Genomic DNA, 20,389 nt, shown 5'->3' with positions numbered 1-20,389 from the left:
ACTGGTCCAAACGGGTTGGGTTTAAAGTCACAGAAACCTGGTTCTCAATGCAGAGTCCACCATGTCCTGCCAAGTAGACCATGAACAAGTTAGTGACCCTCTCTAAGCCCCAGTTTCTAAAACTGCTTGGAGTTGTCCAGAGTATTAAAGATGAGAAGCACAGACCTAGCACACAGTAAGGGCCTCCTCCTTTCCTACAATCAGTCCAGGAGGGAGACATGAGGAGTAAAGCAAGGACTAAAGCCAGATTGCTTGAGCTCAGGAAAGAAGTCACACAGGGAAATGAGTTGGCCTTGAAAATACCATGTGCAATCCATTTAAAAGCAAAACTGCTACTTCCAGTCCACTTGTGCTCTGTGTCAAATTTTTCCTAGAAGTGGGAGAGGTTTGAGGAATCCACACTATTACTCAATCTCCACTTGACCAGTAGCACCTACAGTGACAAAACTGAGCAGGAAATCAGCTATAGGCTACAGCCAGGGAACAGAGTTTTTTCTCTAATACTTCCAATTTCCAGTCCAGGTTGTAAAGAGCTTCAAAACTGTCACTCCATCCTAACAACAAGTAAAAAGTCTGAACAAAAAAAAAAAATCAATTCTTGGATCCACTGGAGAAGTGAAACTGTAGGGCAAATCTGTTCACCAAAAACTGGAGAGGCAGACAGGTGAACAAAAGAATTACAACCTGCCAGAGAAGAAACCCATGAGCAGAAGCCTCCAGAAGAATGAAGAGCATCAGAGAGGAAAAACTAACCTATAACTGGCAAATCTCTTGGAGGCTCAGGATGGCCAAGTCTGAGAGTTACAAAGCCCAGGGAGAACCAGTCGTGGTTTTGTGAGTTTTACCTCTAGGAGCTGTACCAGATCCTCACAGTGAAAATCAGAGAAAAATCTCCTCCTGCTTCTGTAAGGGAATATTCCAGAATATTGAATATTGAAATACACCAGAGCATTCTGTCCTTTTTCAGAAAGGCCTGCCCTCAGGAGAAACTGTATAACCAGAGCCCAATGTGTTTGGTTTCATGGAGCCTACCTGACCTGGCAGGAGGACCATACCCAATTCTGGCCTCCTCTGGCCTTTGACATGGAGGAAGGAAAATACTCAATTCTGGGCCCCTCAGCACATTCTGTCTGGCCCAAGTAGGGGAAATACCTAGAGGTATTTGTAAAATTCACATCCCAGAGGAATAGGCTCACTAAAACATCTAATCACAGGACCATACAAAGCTGCTTCTCCCCTGACACTTCACCTCCACACCACTAAGGACCTATTTACCCAGTACATCAAGTTCAGCTTTCAAAACATGGAAAAACATACTAAAAGCCAAAAACACAGTCTGAAGACAAAGAACTAGCATCAGAACCAGGCCCAGAAATGGCAGGGGCATTGGAATTACCAGACCAGGAACTAAAACAACTATGATTAATATGTGAAGGGCTCTAACGAAAAATGTAACATTCAAGAACAGATGGGTTATGTAAGCAAAGAGATGGAAATTCTAGGAAAGAACCAAAAGGAAATACTAGAGATCAAAAACACTGTGACAGATATGAAGAATGCCTTTGATGAGCTCATTACCAGACCGAACACAGCTGAGGGAAGAATCTCTGAGCTTGAGGATATGTTAATGGAAGCCTTCAAAACTGAAAAGCAAAGACAAAAAGTGGTAGGAGTCAGTTGGACAGTTGAGTAGTCAGGGCCAGAGTCCCCAACAAGAAAATATGGAGTCCAGACAGCTAAGATATAATAGCACTAACATCCTGTTCGCAGCTTAGACAGGACTGCCCTCTCATTCTGTTTTGCAGCCTTTGCAGAAATGATTTCTGCAAAACGTCCTCAGATAAAACAATTAACCACAGAGCATTTGTCACTATCACAAGCAAGGGGCAGCTAAGACATAAGCCCCCAGATGTCAGCCAAAAAGACCATCAGCCCGTGGACATTAACCTAATAGGTAGACAGATAATGTGACCAAAGTCCTGAGTGGCATGACTCTGCACACTCTGGCTGCTTAAGATAGTTCTGCAAAAGAGCTCACTAAACCCCTACATTTAGAAATTCCCAACGGCAACTGTCTCAGGTCCCCTCCCTCTTCGGGTGCTTTGTACTATTGCTCGATAAGCCTTGCCTTGCTGCCCACCATGCTTCATCTGGTCTAACTCTTCATTCTTCAAAGTGTCATGACCAAGAGCCACGGGCACTAAAGAATATAAATCCTGTAACAGAAGGACCAATAAAATAAATAAATAATAACAGAATATCCAGGGACTGTGGGACAACTGCAAAAGGTGTAACATGCATGTAATGAGAATACCAGAAGGGGAAGAAAGAGAGAGACAGAAAAAATATTTGAAGCAACAATGACTGGGAGTTTTCCCAAATTCATGCCAGGCACCAAATCCCAGGTCCAGGAAGCTCACAAAACACCATGTGGGCTACAAGACCAAAACACAAACAAACAAGCAAACAAAACACACCTAGACATATCATCTCCAAACTGCAGGAAATCAAAGATCAAGAAAAAAATCCTGAAAGAAGCCAGAGGGGGGAAAAAAAACACATAACCTATATGGAACTAAGATAAGAACTACATCTAACTTCTCAGAATCATAAGCAAAAAAACAGACTGGAATATTTAAAGAGTTGAGAGAAGGAAAAAAAAAAACAACCTAGAATTCTCTACCCCATGAAATTATCTTTCAAAAGTAAAGGATTTTCTCTGACAAAAATGTAGGGAATTTGTTACCAGTGGAACTAACTGGCTTGCAGGAAATGTTAAAAGAAGTCATTCAGAGAGGGACCCCAAGGTGGCTCGGAGGTTGAGTGCCTGCCTTCAGCTCAAGTCATGATCCTGAGGCCTTGGGATCATGTCCTGATCAGGCTCCCCACAGGGAGCTTGCTTCTCCCTCTGCCTGTGTCTCTACCTCTCTCTCAGTCTCTCATGAATAAATAAATGAAATCTTTAAAAAAGAAGTCGTTCAGAGAGAAGGAATATAATACAGGTCAGAAACTCAGATCTATGTAAAGAAAGAGCATCAGGAAAGGAGTAAGTGAAGATAAATAACTCTTTTTTTCATATTCTTAACTAATATAGCAGATAACACTTTGTTCAAAATAATAGCAACGATGTATTTGATTCTGTCTGGGTATATCTATATGCTTATGTGTGCTTATGGATAATGACAGCAATGATACAAGGAACAGAGGGGAGGAATCAGGAGAATTAGGATTATTTTATTATAAGGTACTTGCATTACCCATGAAGCAGTATGGTGTTATTTCAAAGTAGACTCAAATTAGTTGTAAATATATATTGCAAACTCTAAGGTAACGACTTAAAAAAAAGTAAAAAAAAAAAAAAGAAATACAATTAAGATGCTAAGAAAGGAGAGAAAATAGAATCATATAAAACACTCCATTAAAACAACAAAAAGTGGAAAAAGTAGACAAGATAGGAACAAAGGCCAAGGGAAAAAAATAAAAAACAGTAACAAATATGGCAGATATTAATCCAACTATGTCAATAATCATTTTAAACATCAACAGTCTATATATGCCAACTAAGACAGAGATTGTCAAAATGGATCAAAAAATAAGATCCAACTACATGCTGTCTACAAGAAACATACTTTAAATAGAAAGGCACAGGTAGATTAAATAAAAGGATGAAAAAAGACAACATTACTCGAAAGAAAGCAGAAGTAGCTATGTTAATTCTTGGCAGACCAGACTTCAGGGCAAGAAAAGCTATCGGGGGGGGGCACCTGGTTGGCTCAGTGGTTGAGTGTCTGCCCTCAGCTCAGGGCATGATCCCAGGGTCCTGGGATTGAGTCCTGCCTTGGGCTCCCCGCAGGGAGCCTGCTTCTCCCTCTGCCTATGTCTCTGCCTCTACGTGTCTCTCATGAATAAATAAATAAATAAAATCTTTTTTAAAAATCCATAAGCCTCTAATCAGGCTAACTAGTCCCTGGGATGAGGCCCAAATGTCTGCCTCATATTGCCAATCAATGAGTAACTATTTATGCCAGATGAGGTCAACAAAAACACTAACATCATTTCCTTTTTTCATCCATTCAATCAGTTAAAACAAACACTACCAATGAGCATCTACTATGTGTCAGACACTGTTTTAAGTGTCTGGGATGTATCAATGAACAATGAACAGAATAAATAAATAAGCTATAGGGGCATCTGGGTGGCTCAGTCTGTGAAGTGTCTGTCTTAGGCTCAGGTCATGACCCTGGAGTCCCAGGATAGAGCCCCAAGTCAGGCTCCCTGCTCAGCGGGGAGTCTGCTTCTCCCTCTGTCCCTCCCCCTGCTCGTGCTCTTTCTCTCACTTTCTTTCTCAAATAAGTAAAATATCATTTAAAAAATAAACAAGCTATATAGGACATTAGAAGGTACTAAGTGGAGAAAAAGAGCAGGAGAGAATTAGGAGTTATGAGTATTTTTACTTTCCTATTAATAATGCATATATATATAACAAATATATGCATATATATTAAGCAAATACTTTTTCTTCTCTCTCATATCCCCTTATCAAACATAAGATGTATTAATAATAGTTTACATCTCAGTGTTTAAGTGATAGAATATCAAGGTGAAGAGTAAACATTACCCAAGAATTTTGTATCCACTCCTGTGGGAAGAGTTGGCACATTTTTGGTTAAATGCAGGATAACTGGATCATGTTACATGGGAAGTATGACTTTGTTGCTGTCTTTATTTGGAGATCAAGAATGGTTTAAGCGAATGTGTATGACAGGCTGACAAGTGGTAAACTATAATAGTTTCTTGTGTCAACTCGGCTAGACTGTGGTACCCAGTTATTCGATCAAACACTAAGCTTTCCTGTGAAGGAATTCTGTAAATGTGATTAATATCTACAATCAACTGACTTTCAAGAAAGCTGACTATAGCTTATAACCTGGATGGCCCCATCCAATAAGCTGAAAGCCTTTAAGAGCAGAACAAAGTCCACCTGTGGACTTTGGCATTGGCTACTTCCAAAAGTTTCCAGGTGGCCAAGCTGCCCTATGAATTTTGGACTTGCCTAGCCAGCACCCAGAATCACATAAAGCAACTCCTTGCAATAAATCTCTTAATATATAAATATCCTAGTGTTTCTGATTCTCTGGTAGAACCCTGACTGATGCAGGTAACCACCCAGAGAAAATGACATTTGAGTAAAGACTTGCAGCTGGTGAAAGAGCTACCACGCAGATATCTGAGAGAAGAATGAGCCAGGTGTGTATGAGGAACATACACCAGGAGTGTGGCTGAGTGAGAGCAAGCAAGGCACAGAGCAGCAGGAAAGGAAGCTGATTTAGTAACCAAAAGCAGCAACTGGGACAGGGAAAAGTGCAGGCTGGATGCCAATAGGTTTCCTTTAGTCTTCTTTCAGTGATATACTGAGCCCAAATCAGAACCAAAAACTAGGCTTCCGAGTGCCTCTCCATCTCTAAGATGACACAGGTGAATGCTCGCATCCCCATTAGTGGCAAACGCTCTGGGGTGCCACAAGTCGATCATCTCTAGTTGACTCATCTGACATTCAGTGCACTAGTGCACAACAGCCCCTGTGAGCTGCACTACACCGACCACTCCTCTCCTAGAGGTCCAGGAGCCAGGATGCCACAAGTCGATCTTCTGTAGTTGACTCATCTGACATTCAGTGCACTAGGGCACAGCTGCCCCCATGAGCTGCACCACTCTTCTCCTAGAGGTCCAGGAGGCAGGAGTCAGGCCAGAGAGGACCCTGTCATCTGAGCACAGGTCAAGAACTGAGTGGCCAACACCAAGTAGAGAGACAGCTTACTTGTCATCTCTGGGTAAGAAGGAAGTTGGCTGTGTGCAAGGTATGATGCTCTTAACTGGTCCACCCAGGCAGAGTTGAAAAAATGAAGACCAGGCACCATCAAAGGCAGATAATAAGTGATCTGGATGCAGAGCCACCAGAGCCATTACGGTAAGGGTAATTCGAGCACGTGAAGCCTAGTGAACCACCTGATCCAGGCTTCCCAGCCTCTCATTTGTCCCAGCAAAAACACCATCACAGGTTTTCCTTACTACAAAGCTTACCAGAACAACAATTATTCCAAGTACATTCATTAGCCTAGAAAGATGTTCATGATTATATAAAGTGAAGAAATGGTGACACAACCACATTACATGTACCTGTTGATTCATAGATACCTCTGAACCTCATAAATATTAATTATGAAAAAAAATGTACTTACTAAGCTTTAAGAAATGGATACACTTAACAAAAAGAGTTAAAGAATGCATATAAGAATTATAACAAAGCCATCTGATTAGTGGGATAACAGGTGATTTTTGTTTCCTATTATCTTTTTTCCTCTAATAATATGAATTGCTCAAATAAAAAAATGTTTATGGGAGACAAGATGACAAAAGAACAGGGGTCCTCAATTCATCTGGTTGCACAAACTTACCTAGATAGCTTTCAAAACGTCCTGAACACCTACGAATTCAACCTGAGATGTAAAGAGAGAACAGCTGGAATGCTACAGAGAGAAAAGTGATCGCTTCTGACAAGGGAGGAAGGCAAAGAAAAAAGGGGGTGGGGGGTGGGGATCCACAACAAGCCAGGGCACGATAAGCAGGAACTTTCAAAATCTGCACCTGAGTCTTTCCTGACTGAAAAGTGCTCAGCAGGGGAGTGAAATAAGTCAAGCAGAAAAGGACAAACATTATATGGTCTCATTCATTTGGAGAATATAAAAATTAGTGAAAGGGAATAAAGGGAAAGGAGAGAAAATGAGTGAAAATGTCAGTGAGGGTGACAAAACATGAGAGACACCTAACTCTGGGATATGAACAAGGGGTAGTGGAAGGGGAGGTGGGTGGGGGGTTGGGGTGACTGGGTGACGGGCACTGAAGGGGGCACTTGGTGGGATGAGCACTGGGTGTTATGCTATATGTTGGCAAATTGAACTCCAACAAAAAAATTTTTTTAAATAAACTAAAATAATGTCAGACCCCTCCCCCCCCAAAAAAAGTGCTCAGCAGGAAATAGGACAGAATCACAGGAGGGGCAGTGAAGCTTCAACATTCCCAGAGACACAATAAGAATAGAGGCACCTGGGAGAAAGCTCACTGCAAACCGCTGTCAGATCACAGTAAAGGGCTAGAACTCCGCAACCCTCCGGGTCATTTGGGAGAAGCCAGCCCATACGCAGGTCAGCACTGGAGCTCCCCTTACCCTAGAGCCTGCCAACAGACAGAGGCAGCTGTCCTATGTTCCTCTTTGGAGAGGCAGACCCGGGAGCAGGTCCAGCAGTGCCCTCAATCCAAGGGCAGCAAATTGGACAAAGCTGGCTATCCTCCATTCCCTTTTGGGAGAAGCAGACCCCAGGAGGGCACAGGACAGCAAGAACTCTCCTGCCACTGGGCACCCTGCAATTTCTGCAGATCAGTGCACCTGCCCCCAGGAGCATCTAGGCCAGTATGGACTGGGAGACTGCAGTTTGGTACTCGTGGGGAGCTCTTGGGTCCGGAGCTGGAGATCTGGCCGCTGCCATTTTTTGACTTTTTTCTTCTTTTCACAGTTCACCTGGGAGAGGCGGGGGCCTCTAGGGAACAAAGGCCTCACAGGATAAACAGCTGAAACTGAGCCAGGTCACCTGGCAAGGGGAAGGGCATCTCTGCCCAGGCACAGACACCTGAGAACCAGTGCAGTAGACCCCTACCCCAGAAGAACTGCTAGAAGAACAAGGGAAGAGCAAGTTTACTGACCAAGCAGCACTGGAAAGCTCCAAGACTGAGGGAAAATAGTATATAGAACTAGAGATTTTCTCATTACAGTTTATTTATATTTCAGGTTAAAAAATTTCCCATATTGTTTCTCTTTTCCTTCCTTAACTACAATACTTTACCAACTCTTTGTTTTAAAGCTTTTTCCTTTTTGACTTTCATATTTCTACATTTACATGTTTAGATATATTCTTCATTTTTTGATTCCCATCAATGTATTCAACTTAATTTTGGTAGATATACGAGTTATGGGTTTTTGTTTTTTGTTCTTTGTTTTTTCTGTCTCATTTTGTTTTATAATGGTGGAAGTTAGTACCTTCTAACACACAGACCAAAATACACCCAGAACCAAGTGGAACAATGTGTTGGTTCATTCTGTGAGATTATATTCCTTCTTCCTTCCCAATCTGCCCCTCTCTTTTATCTTGTTTCTGTTTTTGTGGTTGATGTTAGGTCTCTATATAAGTTTTTCTGGTTTATATAAATTTGGAATTGAGCATCTGCTAACATACAGAACAAAATATACTCAGAACCTAGAGGATCACCCTCTAGGTCCCCTCAGGGAGACTATATTCTCTCTTCATCACCACTTCCTCACCAACCCTTTTGTTTTTGTTTTTTTATTCTTACTATTTTGTTTTAAAATTTGTTTTTCACTTCAGTGGTCCCTTTGTTTTATTTTTTTCTGTTCTTCTTTTTCTTTTATTTTCTGGTCTCTGACCTCTTCAGAATGGTCTATGGTGTATTTTACTTAGGTTGTGGTTGATATTTTTGACTCTGCTTGCTTGCTCATACAGCCACTCTGAACTGGACAAAAGAAAGAGCCAAAAGTAATACTGTCTGCCACAGAATTTCTGGACCTGGATTTAAATAACATGTCAGAGATACAATTCAAAAGTACAATTATAAAATTACTGGTGGCTCTGAACAAAAGCATAAAGGACTCTAGAGATTCTCTTAATAAGATCTAATCAGGCCGAAATTAAAAATACTTTAACAGAGATGCAGTCTAAACTGGATGCTCTAACTGCTAGGGTTAATGAGATGGAAGATAGAGTGAATGACATGGAAGACAAGTTGATGTAAAGGAAGGAAGCTGAGGAAAAAAGAGAAAAACAATTAAGAACCCATGAGGAAAGGCTTAGGGAAATAAATGATAGCTTGAGAAGGAATAATATTCATCTTACTGGGATACCAGAAGAGGTAGAGAGAGAGAGAGGACCACAAAGTATATTTGAACAAATCATAGCTGACAACTTCCCTAATCTGTGGAAGGAAATAGGCATTCAGATCCAAGAGATAGAGAGGAGCCCCCCCCCCAAATCAACAAAAACTGTTCAATACCTTGACATTTAATAGTGAAACTTGCAAATTTCAAAGATAAAGAGAAAATTCTTAAAGCAGCTCAGGAAAAGAGATGCTTAACTTATGTGGGGAGAAATATCAGATTAACAACAGACCTATCCACAGAGACCTGGCAGGCCAGAAAGGGCTGGCATGATATATACAGGGTACTTAATGAGAAAAAATGCAGCCAAGAATACTTTATCCAGCAAGGCTGTCATTCATAATAGAAGGAGACATAAAGAGCTTCCAGGATAGACAGAAACTGAAAGAATATGTGACCACCAAACTGGCTCAGCAAGAAATATTAAGAGGGACCCTGTAAAAGAAAGAGGGAGCCCAAAGAAACAATCCATAAAAACAGGAACTGTATAGGTAATACGATGACACTATTCATATCTTTCAATAGTTACTCTGAACGTGAATGGGCTAAATGATCCCATCAAAAGACACAGGGTAATGGACTGGATAAAAAAGCAAGACCCATCTATATGTTGTCTACCAGAGACTCATTTTGGATATAAAGACACCTCCAGACTGAAAATGAAGGGGTGGAGAACCATTTACCATTCAAATGATCCTCAAAAGAAAGCTGAGGTAGCAATCTTCATATTAGATAAATTAGAGTTTATACAAAAGAATGTAATAAGAGATGAAGAGGGACACTCTATCATACTTAAAGGGTCTATCCAACAAGAAGACCTAACAATTATGAATATTTACGCCCCTAATCTGGGAGCAGCCAAATATATCAATGAGTTAATAACCAAAGTAAAGAGATACATAGATAATAATATATTAATAGGAGGCTTCAACACAGCACTCTTAGTAAAAGACAGATATTCTTAACAAAAAAAAGACAGATATTCTAAGCAGAACATCACCAAAGAAACAAGGGCCTTGAATGATACACTGGACTGAATAGATTTCACAGATATATACAGAACTTTCCATCCTAATGCAACTGAATACACGTTCTTCTCAAGTTCACACAGAACTTTCTCCAGAATAGACCACATACTGGGTCACAAATCAGGTCTCAACTGATACCAAAAGATTGGGATTGTCCCCTGCATATTTTCAGGCCACAATGCTTTGAAACTAGAATTTAATCACAAGAAGAAATTTGGAAGAAACTCAAACACATGGAGGTTAAGGAGCATCCTACTAAAAGATAAATAGGTCAACCAGGAAATTAGAGAAGAATTTAAGATTCATGGAAATTAATGAAAATGAAAATACAACTGTTCAAAATCTTTGTGATATAGCAAAATCAGTCTTAAGAAGGAAACACATTGTAATACAAGCCTTCCTCAAAAATTTGGAAAAAACTTGGGGATTCCTGGGTGGCTCAGTGGTTTAACGCCTGCCTTCCGCCCAGGGCATGATCCTGGAGCCCTGGGATCAAATCCCACATCGGGCTCCCTGCATGGAGCCTGCTTCTCCCTCTGCCTGTGTCTCTGCCTCTCTCTCTCTCTCTCTCATGAATAAACAAATAAAATCTTTAAAAAAATAAATTGGAAAACTCAAATATGCAATCTAACCTCACATCTAAAGGAATTGGAGAAATAACAGCAAATAAAGCCTAAACCAAGTTGAAGAAGAGATATAATAAAGATTAGAGCAGAACTCAATGAAATAGAGACCAGAAGAACTGTAGAACAGATCAACAAAATCAGGAGCTGGTTCCTTGAAAGAATTAGTAAGACAGATAAACTCCTAGCCAGCCTTATTAAAAAGAAAAGAGAAAAGACTCAAATTAATAAAACCATGAATAAAAGAACAGAGATCACAACCAATACCAAGGAAATACAAACGATTTTTAAAAACGTATTATGCGCAGCTTTATGCCAACAAATTAGGCAATGTAGAAGAAATGGATGCATTTCTGGAAACCTATAAATTACCAAAACTGGAACAGGAAGACATAGAAAACCTGAACAGGCCAATAAACAGCAAGGAAATTGAAGCAGTCATCAAAAACCTCCCAAGACACAAAAGTCCAGGGCCAGATGGCTTCCCAGGGGAATTCTAACAAACATTTAAAGAAGAAATAATACCTGTTCTACTAAAGCTATTTCAAAGGATATAAAAAGATGGAATACTTCCTAACTCTTTCTATGAAGCCAGCATTACCTTGATCCCAAAACCAGACAAAGACCCCATCAAAAAGGAGAATTATGGACCAATATCCCTGATGAACATGGTTGCAAAAATTCTCACCAAGATACTAGCCAATAGGATCCAACAATACATTAAGAGGATTATTCACCATGACCAAATAGTATTTATCCCCAGGATGCAAGGGTGGTTCAACATTCCTAAAACAATCAACATGACAGATCGCATCAATAAGAGAAAAAACAAGAACCATATGATCTTCTCAATAGATGCAGAGATAGCATTTGACAAAATACAGCATCCATTCCTGATCAAAACTCTACAAACTGTATGGATAGAGGGAACATTTCTCAATATCTTAAAAGCCATTTATGAAAAGCCCACAACAAATATCATTCTCAATGGGGAAAAACTGAAATCTTTTCCCCTAAGATCAGGAACACGAGAAGGATGTCCGCTCTCACCACTGTTATTCAACACAGTACTAGAAGTCCTAGTCTCAGCAATCAGAAACAAAAAGAAATAAAAGGCATTCAAATTGGCAAAGAAGAAGTCAAACTCTCCCTCTTTGCAGATGACATGATATTGTATATAGAAAACCCAAAAGACTTCACCCCAAAATTGCTAGAACTCATACAGCAGTTCGGCTATGTGGCAGGATACAAAATCAATGCCCAGAAATCAGTGGCATTTCTGTACACTATCAATGAGACTGCAGAAAGAGAAATTAAGGAATTAATTATATTAACAACCACACCCAAAGCCATATGATACCTAGGAATAAACCTAACTAAAGAGGTAAAGGATCTATACCCTAAAAACTACAGAACATTTCTGAAAGAAATTGAGGAAGATGTAAAGAGATGGAAAAACATTCCATGCTCATGAACTGGAAGAATAAATATTGTGAAAATGTCTATGCCACCTAGAGCAATTTACACGTTCAATGCAATCCCTACCAAAATACCATGGACTTCCTTCACAGAGTTGGAACAAATAATCTTAAGATTTGTATAGAATCAGAAAAGACCCCAAATAGACAGAGGATTATTGAACAAGGAAACCAATGCTGGGGGCATCACAATGCCTGATTTCAAGCTGTATTACAAAGTTGTGATCATCAAGACAGTATGATACTGGCGCAAAAAAACAACACATAGATCAATGGAACAGAATAGACAACCCAGAAATGGACCCTCACCTCTATGGTCAACTCATCTTTGACAAAGCAGAAAAGAATATCCACTGGAAAAAGGACAGTCTCTTCAGTAAGTGGTATTGGGAAAACTGGACAGCCACATGCAGAAGAATGAAACTGGACCAATTTCTTATACCATACACAAAGATAAACTCAAAATAGTTGAAAGATCTAAATGTGAGACAAGAATCCATCAAAATACTAGAGGAGACCACAGGCAACAACCTTTGTGAACTTGGCTACAGCAACTTCTTGCTAGACACATCTATGAAGGCAAGGGAAACAAAAGCAAAAATGAACTATTGGGGCTTCATCAAGATAAAAAAAAAAAAACCTTCTGCACAGCGAAGGAAACAAACAAAACTAAAAGACAACCAACAGAATGGGAGAAGACATTTGTAAATGATGTATCAGATAAATGGCAAGTATCCAAGATCTGTAAAGAACTTATCAAACTCAACACCCAAGAAACAAACAATCCAGTCATGAAATGGACAGAAGACATGAACAGACATTTCTCCAAAGAAGACCTACATATGGCCAATGAGCACATGAAAAAATGCTCCACATCACTGGCCATCAGGGAAATACAAATCAAAACCACAATGAGATACCACCTCACACCAGTGAGAATGGCTAAAATTAACAAGACAGGAAACAACAAATGTTGGAAAGGATGTGGAGAAAAGGGAACCCTCTTGCACTGTTGGTGGGAATGCAAACTGGTGCAGCCACTCTGGAAAACAGTGTGGAGGTTCCTCAAGAAGTTAAAAATAGAGCTACCTTATGACCCAGCAATTGCACTACTGGGTATTTACCCCAAAGATAGATGTAGTGAAACACCAGGACACCTGCACCCCAAAGTTCATAGCAGCAATGTCCACAATAGCCAAACTGTGGAAGGAGCCTCGGTGTACATCGAAAGATGAATGGATAAAGAAGATGTGGTCTCTATATACAATGGAATATTACTCAGCCATCAGAAAGGATGAATACCTACCATTTGCTTTGACATGGATGGAACTGGAGGGTCTTATGCTGAGTGAAATAAGTCAATCAGAAAAGGACAATCATCATATGGTTTCACTCATACGTGGAATATAAGAAATAGTGCAATGGACTATAAAGGAAAGGAGGGAAACTGAGTAGGGAAAAATTAGAGAGGGAGAAAAACCATGAGAGGCTCCTAACTCTGGGAAACAAACAAAGGGTTGCGGAAGGGGAGGTGGGTGGGGGGATTGGTGACGGACACTAAGGAGATCACTTGATGGGATGAGCAGTGGGTGTTATACTATATGTTAGCAAATTGAATTTAAATTTAAAAAATTGTTTATGGTTTATAAGTATAAACCCCTTTGTGGATATAGGACTTCTAGCCTCTTCTCTACTCCCTCAAGAAAGTGAATTGACACCTATCACCTCAATAAGCTGGAACAGTGCTGTCTGCAGGCCCCTTTTACATCCAGGAAAGCACAAAGCTCAAAGGAGTTAGGTCGTTTTCCCAAAGTCACATGTCATGGTGCATAGCCCAGCCAAGACAGGAGTATGAGGGTCCTGAAGGTCTCTTCCAAACCACACCCTTGCTTTGTAGCATTTTCTCAGCCCTGCACCCTAGAGAAGTGAGGTTTAAGAGGAGCTAGCCCGTTGCCCTTACCTCAGCCAGGCGGGAGTGCTTGTGGACATTCTCGCCTTTTTGCACACTGGGAGCCAGCTGCTGCAGGACACCCCTGCTGCTTGTCAGTGCTCTAGTCAGCCGAGCAAACTTCCCCCAGCCTAGAGCATGCAGAGGAGAGAAGAGACAGTTTCAATCATATCCTGAAGGTCATGGACATTCACACCACCAGTTACACTGTCGAAGTACATACACCCATTGTCCTCCTGGGCTCCTGTGAGTCACTCTGCATTCCTCCCAGCCCAGACTTGCTGCTCAGAAAAGCACCGAGACACACTCAAATTTGTGTAGCAATTTAGTTTTCCCTGCACTTTCACTCTGTCCTAGTCATAGCTTTGTGACATACGTAGGGCAGATCTCAGTACTGTTTTACAAATAAGGAAACAGAGGCAGAGTGCCTAGAGAACTACAAAGAGTCCAGAACCCAGATCTTTCCACTCTGGCCCAAAGCTTTCCTGCCAGATAATACCAGGCAGTCAAGATAGTTCTCTGACTTTGTGACTGGGCTCAGGATGTTCCCAACCCCCACAGAGTCTGATGTAGAGACCAGGCTGGTTCCATGGGTTGCATGGACAAGCTAGTTAAATGGCCATTCCATGCACTACATTCTCCAAAGCCAGGGGAATGAGAAATGAATCTAATCCCTGGGCAGGTGGGGGAAAGCATGGGCATATTTTAGTCTGCTCTGGGATGGGGGAAGGATGGTTGGTGACAGGTTCCCCAAGTACCAAGAATCCCAAAGAGCCTGGTACTGAACCTGGAACAAAGAAATCTCCTCACAGTCCAATCTCTGCCTCCAGCTTGCTTTGTGATCCCCAACAAGTCTTTTATGTTGTTTAAGCCTTATCTGTAAAGTGGAGATTAAAATACTCTAGGTGCCTAAAGGTACGGTACACTTGCCTGGTAAGACAACAAGGCTAGATTTAGTGGGCTCCGGTTAGTAGACTAAAACAGAGGCTGTCTGGAGGCCTCCTTGGCGCCCTGGACTAGCTTAGCTCCTCCAGGAAAAGTAAAATGCTGGTCCTTTTCCAATCCAGCCCCATCTGCACTGCAGAAGCTAAGACATATGAGTGATCTTTACTGCATTTAAAGGTCCCCAAAGACAACTGTCCTTTCCAACGTCCAACAACCCAACCTATCTGCATCAAAGTTATGACTATGGCAATTGCCTCATGAGACTCCTGAACACCTGTCAGGGTTCTCAAGCCCAAGCTTGAGAGTCTTTGGGGCTCCAAAGACTTAGCTGTGGGGTCTAAGTAAACAGAGCATCCAACTCCTTTCACATGATAGAGCATCCGACTCTTTTAAGATGACAGTTAAAAGCAAGACTAGACGATTTATTTTTTGGTTGTGTTTGTTTGTTTGTTTGTTTGTTTGTTTGTTTGTTTGTTTTGTGGTCCTTTCGTGTTTAGCAGTATCCAACATCTTGCAGCAGACATCTCTTCTGCCAAATTTTACCCTGGGGCACCTTTTCCAAGACAGACTTGGAATCCAGAGGACAATGAACTTAAGCAGCCAAATGGCCCTCTTCTTGCACAACCTTAAAGAATCATGATCTGGATAAATTTTTGTCAACATAGCAAGAATAGCAAATCGGTTATTATCTCATTCCAGAAGTTCTAGGCTTAATAAAAGATAGTGGCATTTTCATCCATCCTGATGCCATTAAGCAGACCAACAGAATCAGCTTGAAAAGAGGTACATGGTGATCATCAGATGGTAGGGGTAGCATTAATGTTAACAGGAAGAGACAGTCCAGACTCTACAGGGGTCTTTGACATCTCCCCCAAATGTGCCATTTATGAAGATGCTCACTGAAATCTGCTTTTGTGAATTGCGGGCTAGAAATTTCTAAAGTCTCTTTCAGAGTTAGGCTCTCTTTCAGCTCAAAATAAAACTGGAACTGAGTTCTACAGAGCTGTTCAAGAACAAAAAGGGTATTCTTCAATCAGGTAAAACATAGCCATGCATGCAAACACCAACACGGTTCTGCAACCCCCTGATCCAACCCACCCCTTGGCTACCACCACTACTACCACCACCAAGATCCACACCCTGAGACAAATGATAAGAGGAAGGTCACAGAACCTGCCCGGCAGGGACTTCAGGGTCCTGGTCCAAAGCTGATCTAACACAAGGGATGAAAAGAAAGATCCCTGGACCTCTGGGCATTTCCCCAGGCTCAAACTAGCCTCTCACTCTCTGGGCTAGCCCTGAAACCTTTCCAAGAATGTGGCTGTCAAAGGAGCTGCCTGAGTGGAAGGCATAGGAAGATGAGTGGGTGCTAGATGGGAAAATGGACAGGCAGTGTGAAATTCTCCATCACACCTCTACCGGGAGGAACAAGCTCTGTGTCTTCTGTAGGAAGGAAATACTTTCTAATAGGAACCATTACCTGGCCAGATGAAAAAACTTCATTCATGTATTAACTCTATAAACATAATTACTACACGCCAAGCATCGCACTAGGTACTAGAGATACTGAGATAAATAAGACACAGATTCTGGCTTCAAAAAGCATGCATCCCAGTAGGGAAGATTGACAGATAAATTTTAAAAGCCATGACATAGTGAGCTAAGTTGTGTGACAGACATGAATATAGGATGCTAGGAGTCAAGGCTGTCCAAATAAGGCAAGCTAAAAAAAAGGGGGGGGGAGGGTAAGCTAATCCAGGGTAAGGATTCAGGGAGAGCGTCCCAGAGGAGGTGATATACTAGAGCAAAATTCTGAAAGATGAGTAGGAGTCAAAAACACAAGAACGAAAAGATAGACATTGTACACAGAAGGAACAGTACCTACAAAGGCAAAAATCATAAAACAGGGTAATATGTCAATAAAGAGTAAGACACCCTAAATGGCTGGATGAGTGAGGCGCGGCTGGTAGAGGGGAGGAGGATGTAGACCATAGCCTAAAGTGATGTTACAGTCGTTGCCAGGGGCCAGATGGAGAAGAACTTTGGTGGTAAGAACCGAGATCGCAAGAAATTTGAACTTCATCCTGAAACCCACGGGGAACCAGGGAGGAGTTTAAATAGGCATGAGGAGGAGGAAACACATTGATTTCATTTTAGAAAGACAGAATGGGGGGATCCTTGGGTGGCACGGCGGTTTAGCGTCTGCCTTCAGCCCAGGGCATGATCCTGGAGTCCCAGGATCAAGTCCCACATCAGGCTCCCTGCATGGACCCTGCTTCTCCCTCTGCCTATGTCTCTGCCTCGCTGTGTCTCTCATAAATAAATAAATAAAAGCTTTAAAAAAAAAAAGACAGAATGGTAATGTGCATGGTCAATTTTATCAATAGATAAAAGACCAGTCAGGACCCCAGGCAAGAGATCCTGCACGCCTAGACAGTACTGTGGCCTGAGCCAGGTGATGAGAGCTGGAGAACAACTACAGAGGTAGGATCCACAGAACTCGGTGAACAGCAGCTGTAGAAAGAGAGACAAGGCATCCAGGTGGCCTCTGGGTTCCAGGTTTGGGGGACTGGGGTAACGGCCACCAATGAGATTAAAAACACATAAGAGAAGCAAATGTATGTGGTGGAAGATAACAGGTACAATGTGGACCAGAGCCATCAGGAGAAACACTCCTGGAAACAATGAACCTCCTGTTGTCCAAAAGGCCAAATAGGAGGACACAACCCAATGAGAACCGAGCTCAGGATGATATGCCTTAGGGGAAGCCCAGTGGACCTTTTCCAAAAGGAAAATAAAGCAGCTCCTCCTCCAAGGGAGCGTTTCCCAGGTATTGCCCTATCACCAGCAAAACTGTCCGCTCCCTCTTCTGTATGCTCCCCTTGGCCTTAGGCAGACTTCTCTCTGTTCAGCTAACACACATGTACTGGGTATCTTTGGAGTGAGAGGGGTTGGACAGGAAGGGAAGAGGAGGCATGAAAGGAGAAGAAGGCCAGAAGGAAGGAAACACAACGTGCAATCCAGCAGTCGGCTAAACAGTACTCGCCGGATCCCTTCTCCATTCTCAGTAAGGACAATCACTTCCCCCTTCCTTGACCACACAACAGCTGCTGGCTTCAACTGGGGCAAGGCCCCCCTCCCCAGGCTACTTTAGCCCATATAACCCTGTATCCTCCCTAGGTCAGGAGAGGATCCTGGGTTGAGATGAAATTTCAGCTCCTCCAAGGATAAGTCCAGGGATAGGAGAAAAGACAAACCTATGGTCCCCACTCTGGGAAATCATGCCATGTCACTTTGAGTAGAAGTTGCAGAGGATGGCTGTAAGGTGTCCTGACCTTGTAGGGAGGCTGTGAGGCCAGCTTGTCCTAATCTGCAGTCACAGATTCTCTTAGAGGAGCTGGTGCCATAACCCAACATACACAAGAGAATAGAGGACACTGATGACCGAGATGGACAGTCAGTGTGGACACTGCCTAAGCATCCTCAAGTCTTCCTCCTCTGATCTTTTCCCTGTCAGTGTAGAAATAACCAAAACTCTAGGGTGGCTTCTTCAAGGAGCAGTCACGAAATCATCACCTTTCCATTATCCTAACAGCAGAGAGATAAAATGTCAATATCCAGGGGACAAGAGGGGACTTGTGGCTTGTATCCACTGCTTGGTTTCTTTCCCAAGAGTGCCTCACAAACATCACACAGGAAGACATTTGGAGAAGGGTCTGCAGTTACAGCGGCTTGCCAGAGCCCTTATCCCTGCATATTCTCAATCCCTCACTTTAAAAATCTCCTCTGAGGCTCTACATTCCTTTTGTTATCGGAATCTGGCTCAAGTTTTGAAAATGAATTCACTCCTTCAACGTGAGATTATTTGGTGGGGTAAGAGACAAAACAAGAGGGATGACTCATCCTCATCCTTTAGGAAACAAGGTAGAGAGCAACTCTGGGCCTTACCATCTCATTTTTCTCTTCCCATTTGTCCAGGCCTCCTAGCTCAAAAGGGAGAAAAAGACAGAGAAAAATATCCTGTAGCCACTACCAATTATCCATAATAACAGACAAGTAAGAGATTAGAAACAAAGGAAACCCCTGAAACATCACAGAGTCTCATTTCAGCCAAGAATTCCCAGCTACTCTCTCATTCTAACTTCACACACACGCACACACGCACACACGCGTGCACCCACGCATGCATACACCCAGAGCTGCTACCAAACAGCAAATCTAGCTTGACTTGCATTGCCTGGTCCACACCATCTGTGGACACCTTTTGTCAGAGAGCTAAGGAAGAAGTCAAAAGACAGAAAAGAGAGGATGAGGGAGTCAGGGGCCTGGATCATTCCTAAAAAGGAGCTTGAGAACCAATACACTAAATGTAAGAGGGGCCTCAGGGCCATCCAATCACCTGCCAAAGGGGAGTTATTTTGTGTCAGACGCTAAAATAGTGGACTGCAGATTATCCCATGTGTTTGTGGAGTGTTTGTGGGAAAATCTGAGGTGCCAACTGGCTTCTCGTATCACTTCCTGGAGGCACTTACCCCAATCCCAAGGCCCAGAGTCAGGCACTGCACGAGCAAGGAAAACAATGTCATTTTAAAGACAATTTGAACACAACTGACTAAAACAAAGGACAAATTTGATGGTGGGAAACACCTTGTGCTGCTCTGCCAAAGAACGATTATCCGAGGATTTCTGGGGTCTTCAGATAATTCCATCTCAAAAGTGAATCCTAAATAAGCCTGGGTCACAAGACTCGTACTGCTGAGTGAGGTGCTGTACTGAAAACCCAGCTGTATTTGCCAGAATCTCCCACTGTGACAACACATCCAAGAAGAAATGTCAAGTCAGGAGAACATTCCAGCCACGTGGCAATGTATCTTCCTGGATTTGATCCTTGCAGCCAGAACCACAGTTTATAGACTTACAACTAACAAGGCCTGGAGAACTATCATGCTCTTCCATCATAAACAGAGTGATATAAAATCTGACCTTGTCCTAAGTAGACTACCAAATCAAAGTAGGCCGGGGCACAGTGACATAACAAGTGGGAGGGTCCAGACATATCTGTCATGGCATCTGAAAGGGACAGGCTTATCCAGTCATGTCTTGGAGAAGACACTAAGCATGATCACTTAGCAGCATTCCTACAGGGAACACTGAAGTGTGCGGGTGTGCAACGTGTGTGTGTGTGTGTGTGTATACCAAAACTCTCATCAGCAAGGAAATGCATCATTGAGTCAGGTTAAAAGAGGTAGGACATTTTTTTTTCCTGGAAAATAAACAGCTAGGCGAATCTCACTGCATCACTCTGATTTATCTCTTGTGTAACACTTCATGAGAGCCAAATGCATATACCTACGTGGCATGTG

At 42.2% G+C, this 20,389-nt stretch overlaps 1 protein-coding gene across 2 annotated transcripts in view; it reads right to left on the bottom strand.

Annotated features, from left to right (window-relative positions):
• The window catches only part of KCNH1 (potassium voltage-gated channel subfamily H member 1), a 372,290-nt gene that overhangs the window by 306,276 nt on the left and 45,625 nt on the right, over positions 1-20,389 (bottom strand). For both annotated transcript variants that reach the window (XM_077902205.1, XM_077902206.1), the window contains exon 5: positions 14,094-14,212. In XM_077902205.1, the coding sequence (XP_077758331.1) occupies positions 14,094-14,212 (119 nt within the window). The remainder of the gene's footprint in view (positions 1-14,093; positions 14,213-20,389) is intronic.

The sequence above is a fragment of the Canis aureus genome, chromosome 6 (assembly GCF_053574225.1).
Source record: "Canis aureus isolate CA01 chromosome 6, VMU_Caureus_v.1.0, whole genome shotgun sequence".
Lineage (NCBI taxonomy): Eukaryota > Metazoa > Chordata > Mammalia > Carnivora > Canidae > Canis > Canis aureus.
Note: the sequence above shows the minus strand (reverse complement) of the source record. Positions and strands in the feature narration are given on the sequence as shown.